The sequence below is a fragment of the Xenopus laevis genome, chromosome 6L (genome assembly GCF_017654675.1).
Source record: "Xenopus laevis strain J_2021 chromosome 6L, Xenopus_laevis_v10.1, whole genome shotgun sequence".
NCBI lineage: Eukaryota > Metazoa > Chordata > Amphibia > Anura > Pipidae > Xenopus > Xenopus laevis.
Window position 1 is genome coordinate 153,522,934 of NC_054381.1, and position 22,631 is coordinate 153,545,564.

A 22,631-nucleotide genomic window follows, 5' to 3' on the forward strand; every position below is an offset into this window, starting at 1 on the left:
AGCCCTGCAGTCACACAGGCAAAGACAGTCTTCAGTTCCCTATCAGTCTAGCTGCTGATTGGTTCTTATCCTATAGTGTGCTGAATGTTGCTGACTATCCTGCACAGCCTGGGAAAGGAGGCAGCAGGAAGTGGAACAGATAGGCGGGACTAGTAGGGTAAGGAATCTTTCAATAAATAAGCCTAAAACACTACTTTTTTTCCAGCACATTTCTTCTATATTTAAAAGTGTATAATGCACTGGTACATTCTTGTTTCCTTTAAGCATTATCCTGGACTAGAACACTGTATTGGTAGCGAGATTTTCTTTGCTGATACATTGATCAGTGCTAGACCACTCTGATTGGAAGCTTCCAGGGGGCGGGGCAGGGAGATTTCAATTCAGGCTGTAGGAAGGATTACAATACTATGATGGCAGCTTACATGGAAAGTGGTCTGACACTTAAAGGAGAAGGAAAGTCGTTTCAGACTTGGGGTGGCAAATGTTAGGCACCCCCAAATGAATGTATTGACTTACCTAAAACCCTGGCCAGTGCTCCTATCAGCAGAAAACTGCACCGGCCCTGGGTTTTTCCAGCAAACACCCCGGAGCGATCCTCTTCTGGTTTCTTCTTGTTTCTCGCGGCTGCACGTGCATTAGAGTGAAAAGATGAACTTTAACTAAAAAGCCGCTATTTCTACTGCGCATACGTCTGCCCCGGGAAATTTGAAGAAAGAAGAAGCCTGAAGAGGATCGCTCCGTGGTGTTTGCTGGTATAACCCCGGGCCAGTGCAGTGTCCTCTTGATAGGAGCACCGGCCCAGGATTTCAGGTAAGTAAATACAATCACTTGGGGGTGACTAACATTTGGCACCCCAAGTGTGAAACGACTTTCCTTCTCCTTTAAGCATTGATCCTGTTTAGCAAATTCTATGAGTGATTTGAAAAAGAGATGAGTTATGTAGGTTTTAATGAAACATGGGAAATGCTAAATGTAAGTTCTTTTGGGGAGAGCCCCTTGTATTGGTGTGTTTTCCTGTATGTTTAATGCATACACTGATTTATTTACTGTACAATTCTGGGGAATCTTTGGGCATTTTATCAATACACAATAATAATGTTTTTGAATATCGGCGATAACTAGATTTGTCTGTTTTGTTCTGCTTTCATTCCTATTAAATGGTCTGTAAACCCCCAAATTAAATTTTCCTAATGAAAGAAATTGCAGCAGGCCTTCTCCTTCTCCTTTCAAAATAATGTAGCAGAAGCCTGAGAGCTGCGAATAAGCACGGAAGGCTGATGACTTCTGTTTCAGGAGGCAAAATCAGCAGTGTAGAAAGAAAACACTACAATTTTTAATGAAGGGATATTGGCGACTTGCGTAGAATTAAGTTTTCTTTTATTGTGCAATTTTGGGTTCACATGGGTTTTTCTTTTTGTATAGAGATAGCGAGATTTTTGTATTGTTATTTTTGCTCATCACTCATCAGAACTTGAGTGTCTACCTAAAAGCTATAATAAAGAAGGATATGCTTTTCCAAGTGGAGGGAGCTGGATTAATTGCTAGAGAGCCCGAGAATGTACTTGTCTATTCGGCATTGGCCGAGTGCTTTAAACAAGCGTATTTTTCCAGCCAGCTGCTCATCGCTCTCATGCACTGCTGCACCCCATGACAATAACATGTTATTAGTTCAAACATTCTGTCGCAGCGGAATCCATGCAGCTCATTTCTGTAGCGCTGTGTTACCGCCTTTGTCTTTGACTGATGTCACAATTTATAGCATTATAGAAGGGCTTTCAGCACAAGCAGCTCATTGTGACACCTTCATAATCATCCAATGGACAATTACACTCACAGAGAAAACCCAGAGACACGGATTAGCCATCACTCATATGAGGTTGGGTAGAGCTGTAATTAAGAGCTTGCCAATCACTGCCTGCTTTACTTTTGCTTGACATTTTTATTATCCTCATAAAGATAAATGGCAGATATTTGAAAACAAATGATCATTTGTCAAGGGGCCAAACAGGAGAATATTGGAGATAGATAGGATTACCTCTGGATAAAAGCAGATGTCTGTGAAGGAGGCAGATGCATTGAAGGTCTCATTTTTTGAGGTTATTGACTTGTCGAAATCACACCAGAGCTAGAAAGGGGGAAAAAAAATCATTAGGCTGATTTTGGTAGCCCACAAGGGCAAAATACTTCTTTATATCCAAGCACCTGAAAGGAGAAGGCACAGTATAGGTATGGGATCCGTTATGTTATCCAGACACCTTTTATCCAGATTTTAAAAAATGATTCCCAACTAAGATACAGTATAATTAATCTTTATTGGAAGCCTATTGGTTTTATTTAATATATACATTATTTTCTAGTAGAGTTAAGGTATAAAGATCCAAATTACGGAAGGATCCATTATCTGGAAAACCCCAGATCCCGAGCATTCTGGATAACAGGTCCCATACCTGTATTTAGAAACAGTGCAAAACATTGTGATAGAATATTGTGCTCCTTCTCTTATCTGAATTTAAACATACTGCAGGATCTGGAGCTTCCATACTTGACTCAAGCAATCTCTTTATTTCACACTTATACAATGAACCTGGTTTTGACTCCATTATTTAGTATACAGTGAAGATGCATTTAATAGGGGATGGTTTAAAAGGTAACAAGTTATCCTTTACCTGGTAAATTGTGCTTAATACAGGCTAATTGCTATTTTGCCATACTTGTATGGTATCTCTCTGTACAGAGCAAACAAAGGGGGCTGTTCCTGCTGAATTGTGCTTAGTACAGGGGAATACCTATGCTGCCATAGTTTTATGGGATCTCTCTGTACAGACTATGAGCAAACTTAGGGGACTGTTCCTGCTGAATTGTGCTTAGTACAGGGAATACCTATGCTGCCATAGTTTTATGGGATCTCTCTGTACAGACTATGAGCAAACTTAGGGGACTGTTCCTGCTGAATTGTGCTTAGTACAGGGAATACCGATGCTGCCATAGTTTTATGGGATCTCTCTGTACAGACTATGAGCAAACTTAGGGGGCTGTCCCTGCTGAAATGTGCGACTCCCAACTCCCAAGAAAGGGCTCATTTTAGGGTGTTCCCAATTCCCTGTGATACGCTTTGGGTGGGGGAAGGAGGCTGTGGGAGAGGGGCTTAGTTATAATTTAGGATTTAATTCTTCTTTAAACAAGAGTAACTCCGCCTTCACTGGAGGGACAGAGTCCCATGGGTTGGTTTTCTTGGTATAACGACAATGGCTCCCACTACTGTCTGATCAATTGATGAGTGAACACAATCCATACCAGTTGTCAGACTGAATGTTCAGCGAGTGCACCTTTCTGAAGCATGGAATAGTTAAACCCAGGAAAAAGGTCATTGCTAAGTGAACGAGGTTCTTATTAAAGATTCACTATATATTCATAATTTAATTTCTATTTGCATCTGTTTAATGGAAATATTAAGAACTGAATGTGTAAGTACTTTTATTTTATTTTCCCCCTGACATCTATGAAGATGTACTGGTTAGATTTTAACTCTAGCCAAGCCTAACCAGCCACTGTCACGCATGAATGAACACAAACTATCTTATGGCCTCTTGTAGCCCTCCAGTTGTGTTATTATACCCTTATGAGAAGGTAAAACAAGGTGTGACCTAGAAATCCATGGAACTTGCTATAAAAAATTTGGAAGTGGAAGAGATGGAAGCTATAGTAGGACTAATTGATAACAGCAGAGCAAGATGGTAAAAGTAGACCAAGGTGATCCAGTAGGGCAAATTAAGACAGGAGGTCAAGATGAGACAATAAGACAAAATAAAACAGCAGGACAAGATGAGACAATAAGACAAGATGTGGACAGTAGGCAAAGATAGTGACAGTGGGACAAGATGTGACAGTGGGACAAATGAGACAAAAGGACAAGATCATGCAGAAGGACAAGATGAGACAATAGGATAATATTGTTATAGTAGGAAAAGATGAGACAATAAGACAAGATGGTGGCAGTAGGCCAAGATGAGACAATATGATAAGATTGTGACAGTAGGGCAAGATGCAATAAGACAAAATAAGACAGTAGGCCAAGATGGTGACAGTAGACCAAGGTTAGACTATAGGACAAGAGCATGGCAGAAGAACAAGATGGTAACAGTAGATCAAGATTAGACAATAGGACAAGATCATAACAGTAGGACAAGATAAGACAGTAGGACAAGATAACCCAATAGGATAAGATTGTGACAATAGGACAAGAAGATACAATAAGACAAGATAAGACAGTAGGATTGTGACAGTAGGACAAAATGATACAATAGGACAAGACGGTGACAGTAGGACAAGGTCAGACAGTAGGGCAAGATGGTAACAGTAGGACAAGATGGTGACAATAGGACACATTTGTGACAGTATGACAAGGTCAGACAATAGGGCTAGACGGTGAGGGTAGGACACGATGGTGAAAGGAGGACAAGATAAGACAGTAGGCCATGATTGTGACAATAGGACAAGATGGTGACAGTAGGACAAGGTCAGACAGTAGGACAAGATGAGAAAATAGGACAGGATTGTAACATATAGACAAGGTCAAACAATAGGGCAGGATGGTTATAATAGAATAGGATGAGACAGTTGGACAAGATGAGACAATAGATAAAAACAGCAACAGTATCAGCATTGCCAAACCTGTTGCCCTTCATTTCTTGTTGAACTAAAACCATCAACACCCCCGACAATGGCATGGGTTAACATACTTTGGTGATATACAGAGGCATATATATAACAATATCAATCAACAATAAACCTTTCTCCATTGCTATGAGAACCAATAGGTAATTACTGAATTGGCATCATGGACAGTTTGTCCGCTGTTGTTGGACTACATGTCTACAAAGGGGGGTTGTGTCTGGGTTTTCTCTCAGCCCTAGATTCAGCTTGCATTGCCAAGGGCTCAGTGAAAAGAACACATCTGATGAAGAATATAACAAAGTACTTTTTGTTATCCCACATAAAACAGAGGTTTCAGATATTCCCAGGTCAGCAGTGTTCCTGCATTCAACAGGAATAAACCATGAGGTTTTATTAAAGGCAAGGATTTAACATGCCACAATGCTTTACTACACACTTACAGCCTCTATAACAATATAATGCAATTGAACACAGAATTTCAAGGTTTTTTATTTTTCATGCTGCTGGGTTTTTGCCTTTGAGTTGAGGGCATTTATTAGTCTGTGAAGCTTCCCCATATTTCTCAATAATACGTCAGGTTAATGGTATTTTTGGTGATGAGCACAACTTTATAATAGAGACATCTGACCATTTCATAGGTCCTTTGAGTGTTGAGTTGCTGCTGTAGATAGATAAATGTACTAAGCTTCAGCTAAACCGGCTTCATAATGCCAACAAGGATAACAATTATAAACAGTTAATTTGCTGCTGTATGCGCTCACACTTTTTTTTACATGCACAGAGCTTTAAAGCAGTTCTAAACCTTGTTCTCACCAAGGCTTTACATACTCTTACTAGATCCCTGAGACCTGCAACCTGCACCCACCACCCAGTACCCCTACCTAGTTCTGCTACCTTACCTTTCAACCCAGGACCTGCTAATCTGGAAGTGATGTCACTGTGAAACGGAAGTGATATCACAATGAAGCCCAATCAAATGAGCAGGGGAGAAATTTTTGCCACAACCTCAGGGGATGGTTGGAGGAACCAGTCCCGCACCTTCGCTGGGTACCCGCACAATCAGGGAATTTGAACTTTTTGCTGAAACTCAACCCAACTCATTCTCCTGAATAACAAATCCCTCCCCCATAAAAATCCTATTAAATATTTAAATCATTTTTTGCAGATTTAAAGTATGGAGATCCAATTTACAAAAAGATTCATTATTTAGAAAAGGCCAGGTTCTGAGCATTCCAGATAATAAATCCTATACTTGTACCAATGAAACAATTTAGTGTTGTATCATACTAATTATACTTATATAAATTATACTTGTATATATTTTTGCATGCCTGTAACTTATATACAAGGTAGGGTTGCCATCTGTCTGGATTTCATCCGGACATCCTGAAAGTGCCTGTCCGGATGAAAAGTGCCTATCTGGATTTCCAAATTAGGAAATCTGGACAAGACATTGACGTTAATGACATGGTGATCAGCCAATCACTGATCGCGACGTCATCGCCCCTGCCCCAACATCACAGGCCTGCCCCCAACTTCACTGGCCTGCCCCCGATGTCACCAGCCCGCCCTCTGATGTCACTGGCCCGCCCCCTAATGCCATCCGCTCCCTGCCCGTTTTCCAGGAATTAAAAAGGTGGCAACCCTAATTAGGGATGAATTGAATCCACTATTTTGGATTCGGCCGAACCCCCGAATCCTTCGTGAAAGATTCGGCGGAATACCAAACCGAATCCGAATCCTAATTTGCATATGCAAATTAGGGGAAAACATTTTTTACTTCCTTGTTTTGTGAGAAAAAAACTACGGGATTTCCCATCAGCCTCTAATTTGCATATACAAATTAGGATTTGGTTCGGCCGGGCAGAAGGATTCAGCCGAATCCTGCTGAAAAAGTCAGAATCCTGGCTGAATCCAGAACTGAAGCCTGAATTTGCTGCATCCCTAACCCTAATAAAAGGAAGAAGAGGAAAGTATCTTGATTGTGAATTTTTGTCATGATTTTCCGGAATCTCAGCAAAATCGCAATCAGCTTGACATTCAGCCCAATATCTACCCATCCTCTGTATCCTCCATCTCCCCCATTTACAAGTGCTCATTTGCTCATTGGCCTTCACTCTACAGAGTCCATCCTAGTTATGGGCAAATTTGCACCGTTTCGCCTGAAAATTTGCGAATTTCCCATGAAATTCATGAAACGCCGAAAAATTCGCGAAACGTTTTTGACGGCGGCGGCAAATTTTTTCGGGCGAATTTTCGTGGACATTTCGTGAATTTATTCGCTGGCGGCGAATTGCGCAAAATCCCTGCGAATTCGCGCTTGCCAAATAAATTCGCCCATCACTGGTCCATCCCCTTGCAGTTGGTGCTGATAACATTTCTCATTTTGCTCACCAAATATCTATATGATTATATCTGAACTGGAAAACAAATCCCAGTTCCAAATGCCAAGATTTCAGTGAAATAAAAGTAATCAGATTTTTCCTCTTTCTACTGTACTGCGACTACTTGGACTGCCTAATAGACCAGCTGAGCTTTTGAAATAAATAAACTGAACATAATTTATATATTCAATATACATTTTCATTAGCTATTTTCTTCCTCTGGCTTTAGAAGTATCGCTGTGTCTCCCCCGCCCCTGCATAAGTTATAGGCACAAGCTTTATTTATTACATTAAGAAAGCTGCTTGGACTTCACCCTCTGCTCAAAATGTGTTTCTGTTATTAAACTATGGAGCCAAAAAACATTCGTTTCATGATGATGAATATTCCCGGGACTAGTTCAGTAAAAAAAAAACGTGCCCAAAATTTGAAATAATGCGACGGAGAACTGGCAAAATGTTAATGTTTCTCTGAATCATTTCTGAGGTCATTTGCGCACAGCTGGGGGAAAGACGGATCGCTTTTTGACAACACCATGTGTAATGATTAAGAACATAATGGAGTTTTGCGGGGGTTTCATTTGAGCTGCGCTGCACATACAGTAAATAATATCTGGCAAAAAAAAACAAGAGTTTGCTGAAAATTTTCGTTTCTTAAATCTAGGGAGCTGCTATCCGTGCTTGGGTTTTGAAGAGTTGTTTGACCTTTCAGTGACAACAGTATTTCACATGAGATCCATTACATAATATAAAGGGATGCAAGGAATGGGATTGTTTATCCAGAAAGCTCTAAATTACGCAAAGGGCATCTCACCTTAGACTCCATTTTAATCAAATAATTTACATTTTTAAAAATGACTCCCTTTTTCTCTGTAATAATAAAACAATACCTTCCAAACTAAGATAAAATTTAATCCTTATTGGGGGTGAAACAATCCTATTGGGTTTAATTAATTATTACATTATTTTTTTAGTAGACTTAAGGTATGGAGAGACCCCTTATTCAGTCCTGAGCATTCTGGATAACAGGTCCCATACCAGTATATTGCAAGGTGGCAAGTTATTTAAGCAGTCAACACCATTGCAAAAGGAAGAGACTTTGGTAACTACTAATTGTTGGGCAAATGATTAAGATATCCAACAGCAAGGAGTTGTAGCTAAGGGGATGGACAAAATCGAAGATATCATTACATTTGGCAAGTGTAAATGAAAGGCTATATTGGTTAAAACATGTATATCACAGTTAAAACTGCATATCATTACTGCACTCAAGGCAAAGCAGTCCCCGGCCAATTCTAAATAATTTGACAGCAAATACCCGTTAGAGCACAAAAGGGGGTCATTTTCCAAACCCAGGGGCTTCTCATGCTCATCTACTTAGTCCTTGCACAAAGACAAAGGCGTCAAGATCCCCCCTACCCGTCCTTCATGGAATGACCGCTGCCTAACACATGCAATGGTCCATTCAAGGGGAATGCCTCAAGTCCTGCATTGTAAGTGACCACCGTTATTGTAATGCACAATGTATCCCATTCAGTATATTGAGGACTTCATAGACACCATCAATTGGCCTAATTTACTAACTGCAAAAAATGGGCGCAAGCATATAATTTCAGAATAATTACACTGGCAAAAACCAGAGCTATATTCTGTGCTATTCACTTTTGTGCCAGGTTAGCAAATTGCATGCAATCACACCTGCAACAAAATGGCACATATATGACACAACCCCGTTCAGTTGTATGTGATTCCTAAAGCTCGAATCTTCCATTGACACCATCCACAAAGTCAGCCACACACATGCCATGGAACCAGAGTAGTGTGGAGAGTTTCTTGTGCCACATCTTGTACTCAGGGACTTATTCCCATTAATAATGAAAATGCTAAAGTCCACACTTTTGACCAGGTTGGGGTGCTTCTCAGTGCTTCCATTTCAGCCAACCTTTCACTGCTTATCACGGTCATGACCAGCTTGAAGAATCACCTCCTATGTAATTGGGATCTGCAAACATCAGTTCTTTACATTAGCACACTGCACCCACTCAAAAAAGGAGCAACAAAGTCTAATGGATTGCAATATGGATTGAAAATGCTAAAGTCCACACTTTTGACCAGTTTGGGGGTGCTTCTCAGTGCTTTCAGTTCAGCCAACCTTTCACTGCTTATCATGGTCATGACCAGCTTGAAGAATCACCTCCTATATAATTAGCATGTGCAAACATCAGTTATTTACATTAGCACACTGCACCCACTCAAAAAAGGAGCAACAAGGTCTAATGGATTGCAATACTTTGGCACTTGCAATAGACTGAGATTTGAAATGGCAGTAGATGTTGGCAGGCACGGGGGCCAAATAACACACTTACGGTTAAGTTTACTAAGCGGTGAAAATTCGCAGCCATCGTAACACTGCGCCGGGCGAAAATTCACACAGACAGAGCTAATTTACTCAAATGCAAAGCTGCGTCCAGGGCGCCGAACGCTGGCGAATTTTCTCTAGCGTTACTTCGGCAATGCGAGCAAATCCTGGCACAACCTCGTTAGAGGTCTAAGCTCAGGCTAATTTGCATATGGCTGGAAATTATAAAGTTGAATATACGTATATGTTGCTGCAAATACATTACATTACACAAGGCCAGGGAACCTTAATAAAGACAATAGAGTTGTTATATTGCCCTACACATGAGCCCACTGTATAGTTAATGTTCCATATGTTAGAAAATGTAGGGGGGAAACCGGTTACCCAAAAAAATTTTTAAGGACTTTTGTAGCCTATCGCTGCAAAAGTCGCCAGCATTTTTTGGACTTTTGTATTTACATTAAAAAATATGATGTAAGTAACAAAAGAATGAGGAAGATCTATGCACTCCAATTCACTTCGCCTGGTCTGAGCTGGTGAACGCAAGTCTGGCGAAAGAGGTAATGTTTAGTAAAATCCGAGTGACGTCCATTCGCCAGAGCGAAGATTCGCCTGGCAAAAGAGTGTGAATGAGCACTAGCATCTGTCTCTTTCACTAGCGAAGTTACGCCTGCGCAGTTAGTAAATCAGTGAAGTGCCTAAAAATGGTAACGCTGGCGAATCGTCGCCATCTTTAGTCACTTCGCCCTTTAGTAAATCTTAGTCTGCACCACATGTGCACAAATGAGCCTCACCGTTTGCCGGCCCAATATCAGTCAATCTGCTCTGGAAAGGAAAACTCGTCCTACATTGTTCTGTCTCATCGGTTGAATACATTTACCCCATCTGATTATCCCCACAGGGGAAGAGCACAATGTCTGGCCAAAAAGAATTAAGAGAACTTAGCCGAGCAGAACAGAACCATACGACTGAAACACGCCTCTCCCCGTGTGTATACGCGGTTCCTGGTCCCATATGTGCTAATATTACAGTACAAGCAGATAAATCAGCATGCTTAAGCTGATCAGTTCAGTGGCTGAAAAGGCAAAGTTTAATCAGGATAAAATTGAAGTGAATTGGCAGAGCCGTGTAGGAGAACGGACGAATTCCCTTGACGACCCAGTGAACAGAATTTCGGCTGTACGGCTGAATGTTTTTTTTTATGGAGCTATTAAATGGTCGCTGTGTGAATAGTCTGTGCTTATCCAATGCGTTTTAGTACATGGTGCTCTGGGTCAGAGAAAAAAAAAAAAAAACACCGGGTGAGGGAATAAAATAAAATCCTTTAAGATGAGACGCTTGAAAGGAGAATTACAAAATAATACCCTTGGCTTAGGGTGAGGGAGTTTAATGTTTTCATTCTGATCACTCAGATAAATATTAATAGGAAATAATCCTGGTCAGACACAACATGTAACCACATAATGATCAGAAGTGCAGTCGCGCAAGGTGGGGGGCTCTCCCTGAATCCTTTGCATGACAATGTCGCTGCAGCAATTGCCAGTAACCCACCAACAGCCAAACGTTTGGGAAGTCTAAGTCTGTATTCCAGATAGTGCCTTCGTGTCTCCATCAAGGCTATGGATTTATACCAGGGCCTTTTCCACTTGAAACACTATTAAAAATCTTACGAATACTTAGAACATTTTGTCTCCTTCTATAAATTCTCTCTATTTCTGTGAAAATGTAGATTAGGTTCTTATGCCGCATTCCTGTTAATTTAAGGCTTAGGCTACACAGTGATTTTCGTAAGTAGTAAATTATCACCTTTTTTTTTTTTACCTCTTTTTAACTTACTATAAAAGTATCCAGCCCTTTCCAATATAGGTGAATAGTACAAAGGCAGGGAGGCAATTCAATAATTTCATAGCTTTTAATGGACAGGATAATTTCTCCTTTGTTTTTGTCTCAAAAGAAAACCATATGTGACTTCTGGAAGGGACTACTGGGGTATAAAGCACCAAAAAACACTTAAAGGGTTGTTCACCTTTAAATAAACTTTTAGTATGATGTAGAGAGTGATATTCTGAGACAAATTTCAATTGGTTTTCATTTTTTATTATTTGTGGTTTTTGAGTTATTTAGCTTTTTATTCAGCAGCTCTCCAGTTTCAGCAATCTGGTTGCTAGGGTCCCAATTTACCCTAGCAACCATGCATTGATTTGGATAAGAGACTCGAATATGAATAGGAGAAGCCTGACGAGTAATACAAAGTAGTAATAACAATACATTTGTAGCTTTACAGAACATTTGTTTTGTTTTTTGTTTTTAGATGGGGATAGTGCAAATTTTTGTGGGGTCAGGCAAATAATTCAAAAACTATAAAAAAAAAAATAATGAAGCCCAATTGAAAAATTGCTTAGAATTAGCCATTTTATAACATACTTAACGGTAAATTAAAGGTGAGCCACCCCTTTAACTGTCTGGGCTTTATATGGTGATCACATAGCTCTTTAAGTAAATTATGAAAACATAGGGCCAACTTATATTCAATTTTATAACAAACAAGGGAAAGTTGTGCTCACCACTAATTTTTATAACCATTAGGCAGGGGGTGCAATGAGGCTGTGACCACAAAATAGACAAATACAAAATGTCTCAATGCCTTAAATATATTGATAATGGATTGAGTGCAGAGGACCTCTTGTATTTGTTATTCAATTCTAATATCATGAAAATACTAGGGAAGGTCTATAAATAAATAAAGGACTCACTTCATATTTGAAAAGACCCAGGGGCACCATCCCTTCAGCCTTCAGCTAAGGACTATATAGATGTAGAACAGTAACTCAAAGAGCAGTCTTCCAAAAGCAGAGGTAGGCTGCCCCTGCTTGTACATAAATAAAACTCTACTTGGTTTTATAAGGCTTGCTATTTCAATTGGATGTTGCTCCCAGTGGTCTCAAAGCAGGGGCTTATTTTTGAATTTCTTGCTTGGAGTCAAGTTTTAGTTGCATAGAAACCAGGCTACTGCCAAACACAACCCCCTGTAGGCTGCTAGTCCACATAGCTACCACCAAAAGTCAATCACAGTCCAGAATTGACACCCCAGGAACTTTTCACATATTTATGTTGCTCTTTTTTTCTCTACTTTTTTTCACATTTGAATGTAACACACGGGTAATAAGGTTGGGGACCCCCCTATCTATACAATTAAATTCTAATATCCTAATTTCATAATAAAATCTTTTTGAAAAGGTTTAATTTGCACCTTGTTCACCTTCTTTCACTAATATCTGTTGTTTAATATGTTTCTACCTCACTGGAGATGCCACAAAGACGCCCAATCATGTCATTATAATGTCCCATCTTGACAACTAAAAGCTGGTACTGTCTGCTCTTCCACTTCTCCATTATAGTTTGTTAACCTTCAGCTTTCCCAATTCTGCCATCTCCTCCACTTGATCTCTATAACCATCGCAACTAATATAAAATAATAACCCTCATTTCCAAAGCCCTTGATGTTATTCCCGCTATACCTGTTATCCAAAATACTCGGGACCTGAGGTTTTCCGGATAAAGGATCTTTCCGTAATTTGGATCTTCATACCTTAAGTCTACTAGAAAATCATGTAAATGTTAAATAAACCCAATAGGCTGGTTTTCCTTCCAATAAGGATTAATTATAATTAATAATCTTAGTTACAAACCAGTACAAGCTACTGTTTTATCATTACATAGAAAAATGAAATCATTTTTAAAACTTTGGATTATTTGATTATAACGGAGTCTATGGGAGACAGCCTTTCCGTAATTCAGAGCTTTCTGGATAACGGATGCCATACCTGTATATATATATATATATATATATATATATATATATATATATATATATATATATATATATATATATATACACACACATACACAGGTATGGGATCTGTTATCTGGAAATCCATTTTCACACTTAATCCTTATTGGAAGCAAAACCAGCCTATTGGGGTTATTTTATGTTTACATTAATCTTAAATAGATAAAAGGGAGATCCAAATTACGGATAGACCCCTGGTACTGTGCATTCTGCATAACAGGTCCTATACCTGTATATATAATATATATATATATATATATATATATATAATATCCTTATATTTTACATATATATATATATATATATATATATATATATATATATATATATATATATATATATATATATATATGTAAAATATAAGGATATTATAAGTTACCGAGGAGTTTCATGACCATATAAAAGTACGAGACCGAAGGCCGAGTGTTTTTATACAGGTCATGGAACTCCGAGGTAACTTCTAATATCCTCATATTTTGCAACTGGGGGTACTTTATTTATTATAATACACAAGTTTCAGTGAGTCATGTGATAGAAATGACATCACTACTCACCGTTTATAACTGATGACATCAGAACTCACCATTTATAAGGATGTAATTTACAAGATATTCATTGCTTTTGTGTATTATATATATATATACTTATGCTCAAGTCACGGGACACAGCTGATGTCACCAAGAACTGATTATAACAAATAACATCACTCAATATTGTTTTTTACACTCTATTTTACATATTTTTCATATTCATATTGGTATATGTGTGTTAAGGTCAGAGCAATAACTCAAATTTCTGGTTCCTGTTAATAAATCCTGCCTTATCCTAGAAAAGTCATCAATGTATTTAAATAAATTGCTTACAATATTGATGACGGCTCCCAGAAAATTAATCATTATGGAGGCGAAGATGATGACATTCCGAGCCAAGTAGGTTTCATTAATCCAACAGCATGTTTTGCGTAGAACGAGGGGCAAGCATTTATAATCCTCCGCCGTTGTTATCAGGACAAGAGCCGAGTGGAGCATGATCAGAATGGAGAACTGGATCACCATCGGCATCATCCTGGGAAGAGAATAGTTACAGTTCATATTAGAAGCCAATTCCAGCATTGTTAGTTTCATTCATTCCTTGTATAACAATAAAAACCGCCATTTTCTTTAGCAGAAATTTACAGTATGTTTTATATGTTTCCAGTTCATCATGTTTTAAGTAATAAAAATATAATGTAAAAACAGCTTCATTGGACGGAAGCATCGTGATTGAACTTATTGAATCCATTCACCTCTAAAAATATAATGCAGTGTTGCCCTGTACTCATAAAACTGCTGTGTTTGCTTCAGAAACACTACTATAGTTTATATAAACAAGCTGCTGTGTAACAATGGGGGCAGCCATTCAAGCACAGGATACACAGTAGATAACAGATAAGTACTACTATAGTTCATATAAACAAGCTGCTGTGTAGCCATGGGGGCAGCCATTCAAGCACAGGATACACAGTAGATACCACATAAGTACTACTATAGTTTATATAAACAAGCTGCTGTGTAGCCATGGGGGCAGCCATTCAAGCACAGGATACACAGTAGATAACAGATAAGTACTACTATAGTTTATATAAACAAGCTGCTGTGTAGCCATGGGGGCAGCCATTCAAGCACAGGATACACAGTAGATAACAGATAAGTACTACTATAGTTCATATAAACAAGCTGCTGTGTAACAATGGGGGCAGCCATTCAAGCACAGGATACACAGTAGATAACAGATAAGTACTACTATAGTTTATATAAACAAGCTGCTGTGTAGCCATGGGGGCAGCCATTCAAAGGAGAAAAGGCTCAGGTTACACAGCAGACAAGCTCTGTAGAACATAATGGTGTTATCTGTTATCCACTATTTAACCTATGCCATATAGACTTTTTTTCAATTTCCTCCATTGCTCCTCAGCAGCTTGTTTATATAAACTATAGTAGTGTTTCTGAAGCAAACACATCAGTTTTACCAGTGCAGGGCAACAGTATGTGATATTTTCATTACTTTAAAACACTTTCATTTTTTGGTGTTACTGTTCCTTTAAGAACAATTTATCCTTATCAATGGCAAGAGCCGATTTCTCAAGCACATGATCTGAACCCTAATTTGCATATGCAAATCAGTGAGGGGGAGGGAAATTTTTTTTACTTCCTTGTTTTGTGACTAAAAGTCATCCTGATTTTAAGGATTCGGTTCGGCCAGACACAGGGATTTGGCCGAATCCGAATCCTGCTGAAAATGGCCGGATCCTGCCCGTATACTGAACCTAACCCTGGATTTGGTGCATCCCTAGTTTTAATACATTTCAATGGGAGTATTTCCCAGATTTCAAGTTGGTTTTCCAGAATTTGACATCAAAATTTTGACCCATTTTTCTTAAAGACCTGTTTATCCATGTGAATACTACTTTTTGTGAAAGCATTTTAAGTTTCCGCACATTTTAAATGAGTTATTCACCTTTGAGTTAAATTTTAGTATGATATAGAGAGTGATATTCTGAGACAATTAGCAGTTGGTTTTAATTTTTTATTATTTGTGGTTTTTGAGTTATTTAGCTTTTTATTCAGCAGCTCTCTAGTTTGCAATTTCAGCCATCTGGTTGCTAGGGTCCAAATTACCCTAGAAACCATGCATTGGTTTGAATAAGAGACTGGAATATGAATAGGAGAGGCCTGAATTAAAAGTTGAGTAATAAAAAGTAGCAATAATAATACATTTGTAGCCTTACAGATCATTTGTTTTGGATGGGGTCAGTGACCCCCTTTTGAAAGTTGAAAAGAGTCGGAAGAAAAAGGAAAATAATTAAAAACTATATAAAAGAAATAATGAAGACCATTTAAAAAGTAACTTAGAACTGGCCATTCTATAACATACTTAAAGTTAACGTAAAGGTGAACCACCCCTTCAAGTTGTATATTGGAAAACCATGATTTTATGTACCCCTATTTTATGGGTCGAATATTTTTCAATTCCAGTTTGCTGAAGTTGCTGAATTAAAATATCAATCAAAAAAATCCTCAAAAATTCAAATGGTGATTTCTGAGTTTTTTGGGGGGATAAATGCATTTTTCAATTTCAAGTTCTTTAGCTGTGAAAAAAATGTGTCTTTTTGGGCTATTGATGTTTGGGGTAGGGATGCACCGAATCCAGGATTTGGTTCGGCCAAGATTCGGCCTTTTTCAGCAGGATTAGGATTAGGCCAAATCCATCTGCCTGTCTGAACCGAATCCGAATACTCATTTGCATATGCAAATTAGGGGCAGAGAGGGAAATCACGTGACTTTTTGTCACAAAACAAGGAAGTAAAAAATGTTTTCCCCTTCCCATCCCTAATTTGCATATGCAAATTAGGATTCGGATTCAGTTTGATATTCGACCTAATCCTTCGCGAATAGTGGATTTGGTGCATCACTAGTTTGGGGAAAAAACGCAGATTAGTAAATCAGTCCCTTCTCCCAAAGTCTTCATTATTCTTCACCTATGGTTTTGTGGTTGAAGTCATAGATCCAAGCAAACATAAAAGTTGATATTCAAACACTAGAAAGCTGCAGAAGAAATTGTTAAATTCATTAATAAAAAGAAAAAAACGCACATAGAAACAACAACATCAATATCTTCTTCGTTGGCCTGAGGAAAAGCAGCAAGTGCTCCGATAAAACTTTAATAGTTATACTGTATATGCTAAAGTATCTAGATCTTATATGTGATTCTGGATCACCAACAGTCCTGGATTTCAAAGATAATTTTGCATGGGACCAAAGATTCTCCAAGCATCTATGGGATGTCTAATTCAAATGCTACTGTAATATCTAAGAAAATCTTTCTGTTGTTCATAAATTGTTCCTGTCATTATGAGTAGTGATGGGCGAATTTGTCCCGTTTCGCTAAGACGAAAAATTCAAAAATTTCCAGCGAAATTCGTGAAACAGCGGAAAATTCACTAAACTTGAATTTTGACGCTCACATCAATTTTGACGCCAAGGTTAAAGTCAATGGGTGTCTAAATAATGTTGACACCCCATGGTTTTAACGCAATCGACTTTTCCTCCGTGCATCCAAAAGTCTCCGCAAAGTCGCGCCTGCCGAGTTTATTCACCCATCACTAATTATGAGCCAAGGAGGTACAGGACAAGCAAAATTCAATGTGAATTTTTGTGGTCCAATTTGTTGGTACACTTGTTTATGAAATGTTATTATGATATAATTTTAAAGGTAAGATCTCAAATATTCATAAGCATTTTGGCGTGTACAGTTCACCGGAAACTTTCTTGTTTCGCAAAACTGCGTAAATAAATTCACCCATGCAGCTCGTTTGCTTTGGGAGACAAAACAAAAATGACGTGCAACAAATGCATACATCATTTTATACTTCCCCTCTCCTTAATCTACATCAACCAAACAGATCTGAGCCATCCCACTATCAATATAAGGACATACACATAAATATATGGTTTATTCATTTTAATATGGGATGCAAAGCACCCAGATATTATCTGTTGATAGTCAGATTTATTATTAGTTGTGCCTGTGTTTGTAAGCAACATAGTCTAGTAGTAGATTACCATTCGACCAGAGATAATGTCAAAAATCACAGACGTGCTTTTAAGAAATGGGAGCCTTCAAGTTGTAGCCTAGTGTAGAGGAGGTCCTTTAACAATGTAGGGCATGTGTGTAGCAGTATTATGAGCAAAAAATGCTCTTACTGGATCAACTTTTTCCAAGAGAGGATCCTCTAGCGCAGTCTGGGAACTGGAAAGCGCTGGTAGTATAATTTCTTGGTCCAAATGAAAAGATGAAACCACTTTAGGCAAAAAGGAAGCATCTGGCCTCAAAATAAGTCTATCTGGAAACAACATCATGTTATCATCTTTAATAGACAAAGCTTGAAGAAGACTCACTCTAGCTGCCGTAGAAATGGCCACCAAGAAAAATGTTTTTAAGGTTGAAAACCAAGTAGAGGTTTCTTCCAAAGGCTCAAATGGGAAAGAAGTCAAGGCTGAAAGAACCAGAGGCAGGTTCCACGACGGAAGAAAATTCTTTCTTGGAGGTCGTAATCTAATGACTGCTGAAAAGAATCTCCTGATCACTGGATCCTCTGCCCACCTAGTGCCAGATATTGCTGATAACGCAGACACTTGAACTTTCAAAGTTCTGTAATGTAAACCTTTATCCAGACTGTTTTAGAGGAAACTATTTGAGATAAAGAGATTAGTGACGGTGAAAAATTCACGAAACGGCGCCAGCGTCTTGTTTTTGATGTGTGCAATTTTTTCAACGCCGACGTCCGTATTCGATGCCGGTGAATTTTCGTCAGCGAATTTTCACCGGCGTTTCTCGAATTTTTCGCCGGCGGCGAATCACTCAAATTCACAGCGAATTCGTGCCTGCCGAATAAATTCGCCATCACTAAAAGAGATCTCTAAACGCTACAATTGATCTAGGAATGCTCACAAGTCTGGCTCCCACCTTGGAGTTTTCTAAACCTTGATAGTCATGCAGACTTCTTTTGAGGAGTGGAAGTTGACTTGCCTCTTTCTCTGGAGACAGAAAATCCTGCATTAGGCCAGGAATTGAATTTTGAGTTGTCTCTTGAATTCTATCTGGAAGTAGCCTCCATACGATCTTCCTCTTCCTGTTCCACGAGAAAGATAAGGTCTAAAAGATTGATTTTTTTGGCTTCTTTTTCTCTTGAGGTAGAAATTAACTTTTCCCCACGAGAACTTAGAGATAATGTCATCCAACTTTGACCCAAAGAGTCTGCCTCCCTCGAAAGGTAAAGTACAAAGATTCAGCTTAGAAGGAGTATCCGCTGTTCAGACACAAAGCCGCAAAGCTCTTCTAGCAGTTACAGAAAGAGCCATGGTATGAGCTGTAAAACGAGTCAAGTCAACAGACGCCTTGAGAATAAAACCTGCTTCTTGCTTCAGCTCAGCTAGACCCAAGGAAATATCCTGTTTGTCTGCTCCTTCTTTCATGGCATTATCCAAACTATCAATCCATAAGGATAAGGCTTTTGCCACCGAAATAAATTGAAACTGCTGGACTGCAAGCTGATCTTGCTACTTAATAAAGTTTCCTTAATTCTGCTTCAACTTTCCTATCCATAGCGTCTTTAAGGACAGAGGAATCATCAATAGGAAGAGTGTTTCTTTTAGCCAAATGAATTACTGCTGGATCGACTGCTGGAGAAGAATCCCAGAATTTAGAATCTAGATGAGAGTTAGCCAAAAGAAACTCTCATAGAGACTCTCTAAGACACTCTGACTTAATTAAATCTGAACAATTCCCATAGGGAGGAAGCACACCAAACATATGATTTTGCCTTTTAGGACATTTATTCAGCAGTGTTGGCACAAGCTTTCGGGGTCAACCCCTTCCTCAGGTGCAAGGGGTTGACCCCGAAAGCTTGTGCCAACACTGCTGAATAAATGTCCTAAAAGGCAAAATCATATGTTTGGTGTGCTTCCTCCCTATGGGAATTGTTGTATGAAAACCAGGCTTGGAAGTAGCTGGAGGAGTTGAATGCACCCTAAAGAAAAAAGGAAAAGTAAGTGGTGTGCCGAAGAATATGTATGCAGGCATTAATTAAATCTGAGACTTGAGAAAATAAGGGAAAACCCTCCTTTATCTTGGCAGAAGAAGGCAACACCTTCAATCCATGTATTGATCCAGAGGGTGGCTCTACTCTAAGAATAAGCTTTACAGCCTTAATAAGAGGATTGACCAAGGCCAAGTCAAAACTTGAAGAAGATTCACCTTCTTCTTCCTCCTCCTCTTCTTCTGTGAGTGAGGCATCTGATACATTCTGATTATTGTATGAAAGATCCTCCTCTGAGGAAAATACTTCCTCTCTTGAAACGGTATTATAAGAACCTGAAGCTCTGGAAATACCCGTACAACTGCTTCCAAAATATAAGCCAAAAGAGATGGAGACATGATATCCTTAGCCTTGGCTGAACTTGTCCCAGGGGCACTGTCTTCTGCCAGTTGGCAAAGGCGATCAGCACAAAAATTTTTATTTGTCAATGGAGAATTGAAACATCCTCTGCACTCCATCTTCCCCTTGGGTTTGGCAGTCTTTTTATTTTGCAAACTGCAAAGAAAAACGGAAGCCACACTATATATATATATATATATATATATATATATATATATATATATATATATATATATATATATATATATATATATATATATATATATACATTTTAAAAAAAATATTTACCTAGCTCCTGGAGCAGTTTTTGTTAGGGCAGTGGGATCCATTCTGGTGCACTGAACTGCTGAATATATAGGAATAAAAACCATTAGAGCCCAGGTACCAGACAATAAAAAATTGATAAGCTTAACCCAATTTAGCATAAAAACTGACACCAACCTGCAGCTTTAAGAATAAAAAAACCTCCAATGCAGACAGTTACTTGCTGAAGTGGCAAGCCGAGCGCTAAAATTGATGGCCTTTTAACTGATGCGCATCCTGGCGTCCAAAAACCTTGTTTGCACATGCGCAAACACGTGAAGCGCAAACACGCCATGCGTAAACACGCCATACGGAAACATGCCATGCGAAAATACGCCATGTACAACACGCATAGTGATGACATCATCAGCGCCATCTTGGAGGAGGCATGCACGAAAAACATGCATTGACCTTCTGAAATTTTCTGAATCCCACTGTGCCATAAACACCCTAGAGGAGGCATTAACATAGCACTACCCTTTGACCCAATATGGAATCTTAAAAGAAAATGTACCTTCCCCTTAGAAGAGGAGAAGGAAAGCGTATCTTATACACAGCCTTTTTCAAAGGAGAGCTCTGACTGACCCTGAACAGCTCCCAAAAAAGAAAACAGGGAAGGAACTCTGCTGCATTAAGAAGCAACCACAGGTCCAGATCTACTAGGTAAGGAGGAAAAATCTCTTTGGCCACCTTAGGCAGAGAAAAAAAAGACTGGTTCCAGGAGGGGGGGGGGGCACATTTAAAGTTTTGATGGAGGAGGAGTTCTCTGGTTTCGTCTGGGGGGCGGGGAATTACCCAGTGTTTTATGTTGACATATAGTGGCCAGGAAAAGTTGTTTTGCAATTTTTTTGGCAGTTTCACAAATTTTTCGGCAAAGTAAAATGGGACAGATTCACTTATCCCAAATTTTAAAACATTACAAACTTTTATGCATATGTATATACTGGAATCGTGTGAGCTACAAAATGTTCTTTCAGATTAGAGAGGTAGTACTACTAAACGAGTTACTCTTTATATATAAGGAATTAATTTAATATTAACTTATTAATTTAATATTTAAAAAAGGCTTTAATGTAATTAGTTACATACATTGTGTATAAATAACAATGTTATACACATAAACCACAGAAACACATGTGAAGGATGCTTTTGAAATAAAGAATGACTGTTTTTTATGCAAAAACTCAAAAAATGTGTGTGCCCCAAATAGTCTTGATTTTTTGTTTCTCATTTTTGAAATAAATAAATATATATATATATATATATATATATATATATATATATATATATATATATATATATATATTACAGTGTTTAATATGACTGGGGTACTGTAAACGGCACCAATTACACACAAAACATCGATTAATGCCCTTTGTTTAACTAGTCATGTATTATTTGCATATCAAAAAATGAATTATTGGCAAAACACAGAACCACAGAATATGCATTGTTCAACACCTTTTTTGTATTAGCAGTAGTGATGGGCGAATTTGTCCCGTTTCGCGTCACCCAAAAAAAACATGCATTGAAGTCAATGGGTGCATCAATTTCGGCACCCGCTACAATTTTGATACACGTCCGAATAATTTGGACGCGCAACAATTTTTATGCATGCGACTATTCTGACATGCGTCCAAATGTTTTTGACGCAACAGATTTTTTGCTGGCAAATTTTCTTTGCAGTGTGGCAACGAAACGAGAAAATTAACCGCAAATTTGCGTCGGGCGAATTTATTCACCCATCACTAATTAGTAGTGCTTATACTGTATGGTTTGTAAAGGAACTAACCATCCTTACTGTGAAGATGTGTTTTTTTTCCCCTTTGGTCTAGCGGTAGTAATTGTAGCTCTCTATCACTATATAAAAAGGAAGAGAGACCGTCCTCTTTGGTCTAGACTCTAGGAGGACGATGGATTCGCTAGGGAGCATATGTTCCCAGTATCAAGTGCACCCTAAGTTAAATGTGAGCCTTACTTAAATCGGAGCCTTACTCATAAATGAGGTATAAATAGTGATAGGATATCATCTTTAGTAGTGTTAGGCAGACATGGCTAGCTAGTAGAGCAGTGTGTGCTCCACTGAGA

General features: G+C 38.7%; 1 protein-coding gene across 1 annotated transcript in view; it reads right to left on the minus strand.

Moving 5' to 3' along the window:
- adcy8.L (adenylate cyclase 8 (brain) L homeolog) overlaps positions 1–22,631 on the minus strand; it is a 189,580-nt gene that overhangs the window by 27,415 nt on the left and 139,534 nt on the right. The window contains exons 10-11 of the mRNA XM_018268263.2: positions 14,128–14,329; positions 2,036–2,125 (exon numbers count right to left, since the gene is read on the minus strand). Of these exons, the coding sequence (XP_018123752.1) occupies positions 2,036–2,125; positions 14,128–14,329 (292 nt within the window). The remainder of the gene's footprint in view (positions 1–2,035; positions 2,126–14,127; positions 14,330–22,631) is intronic.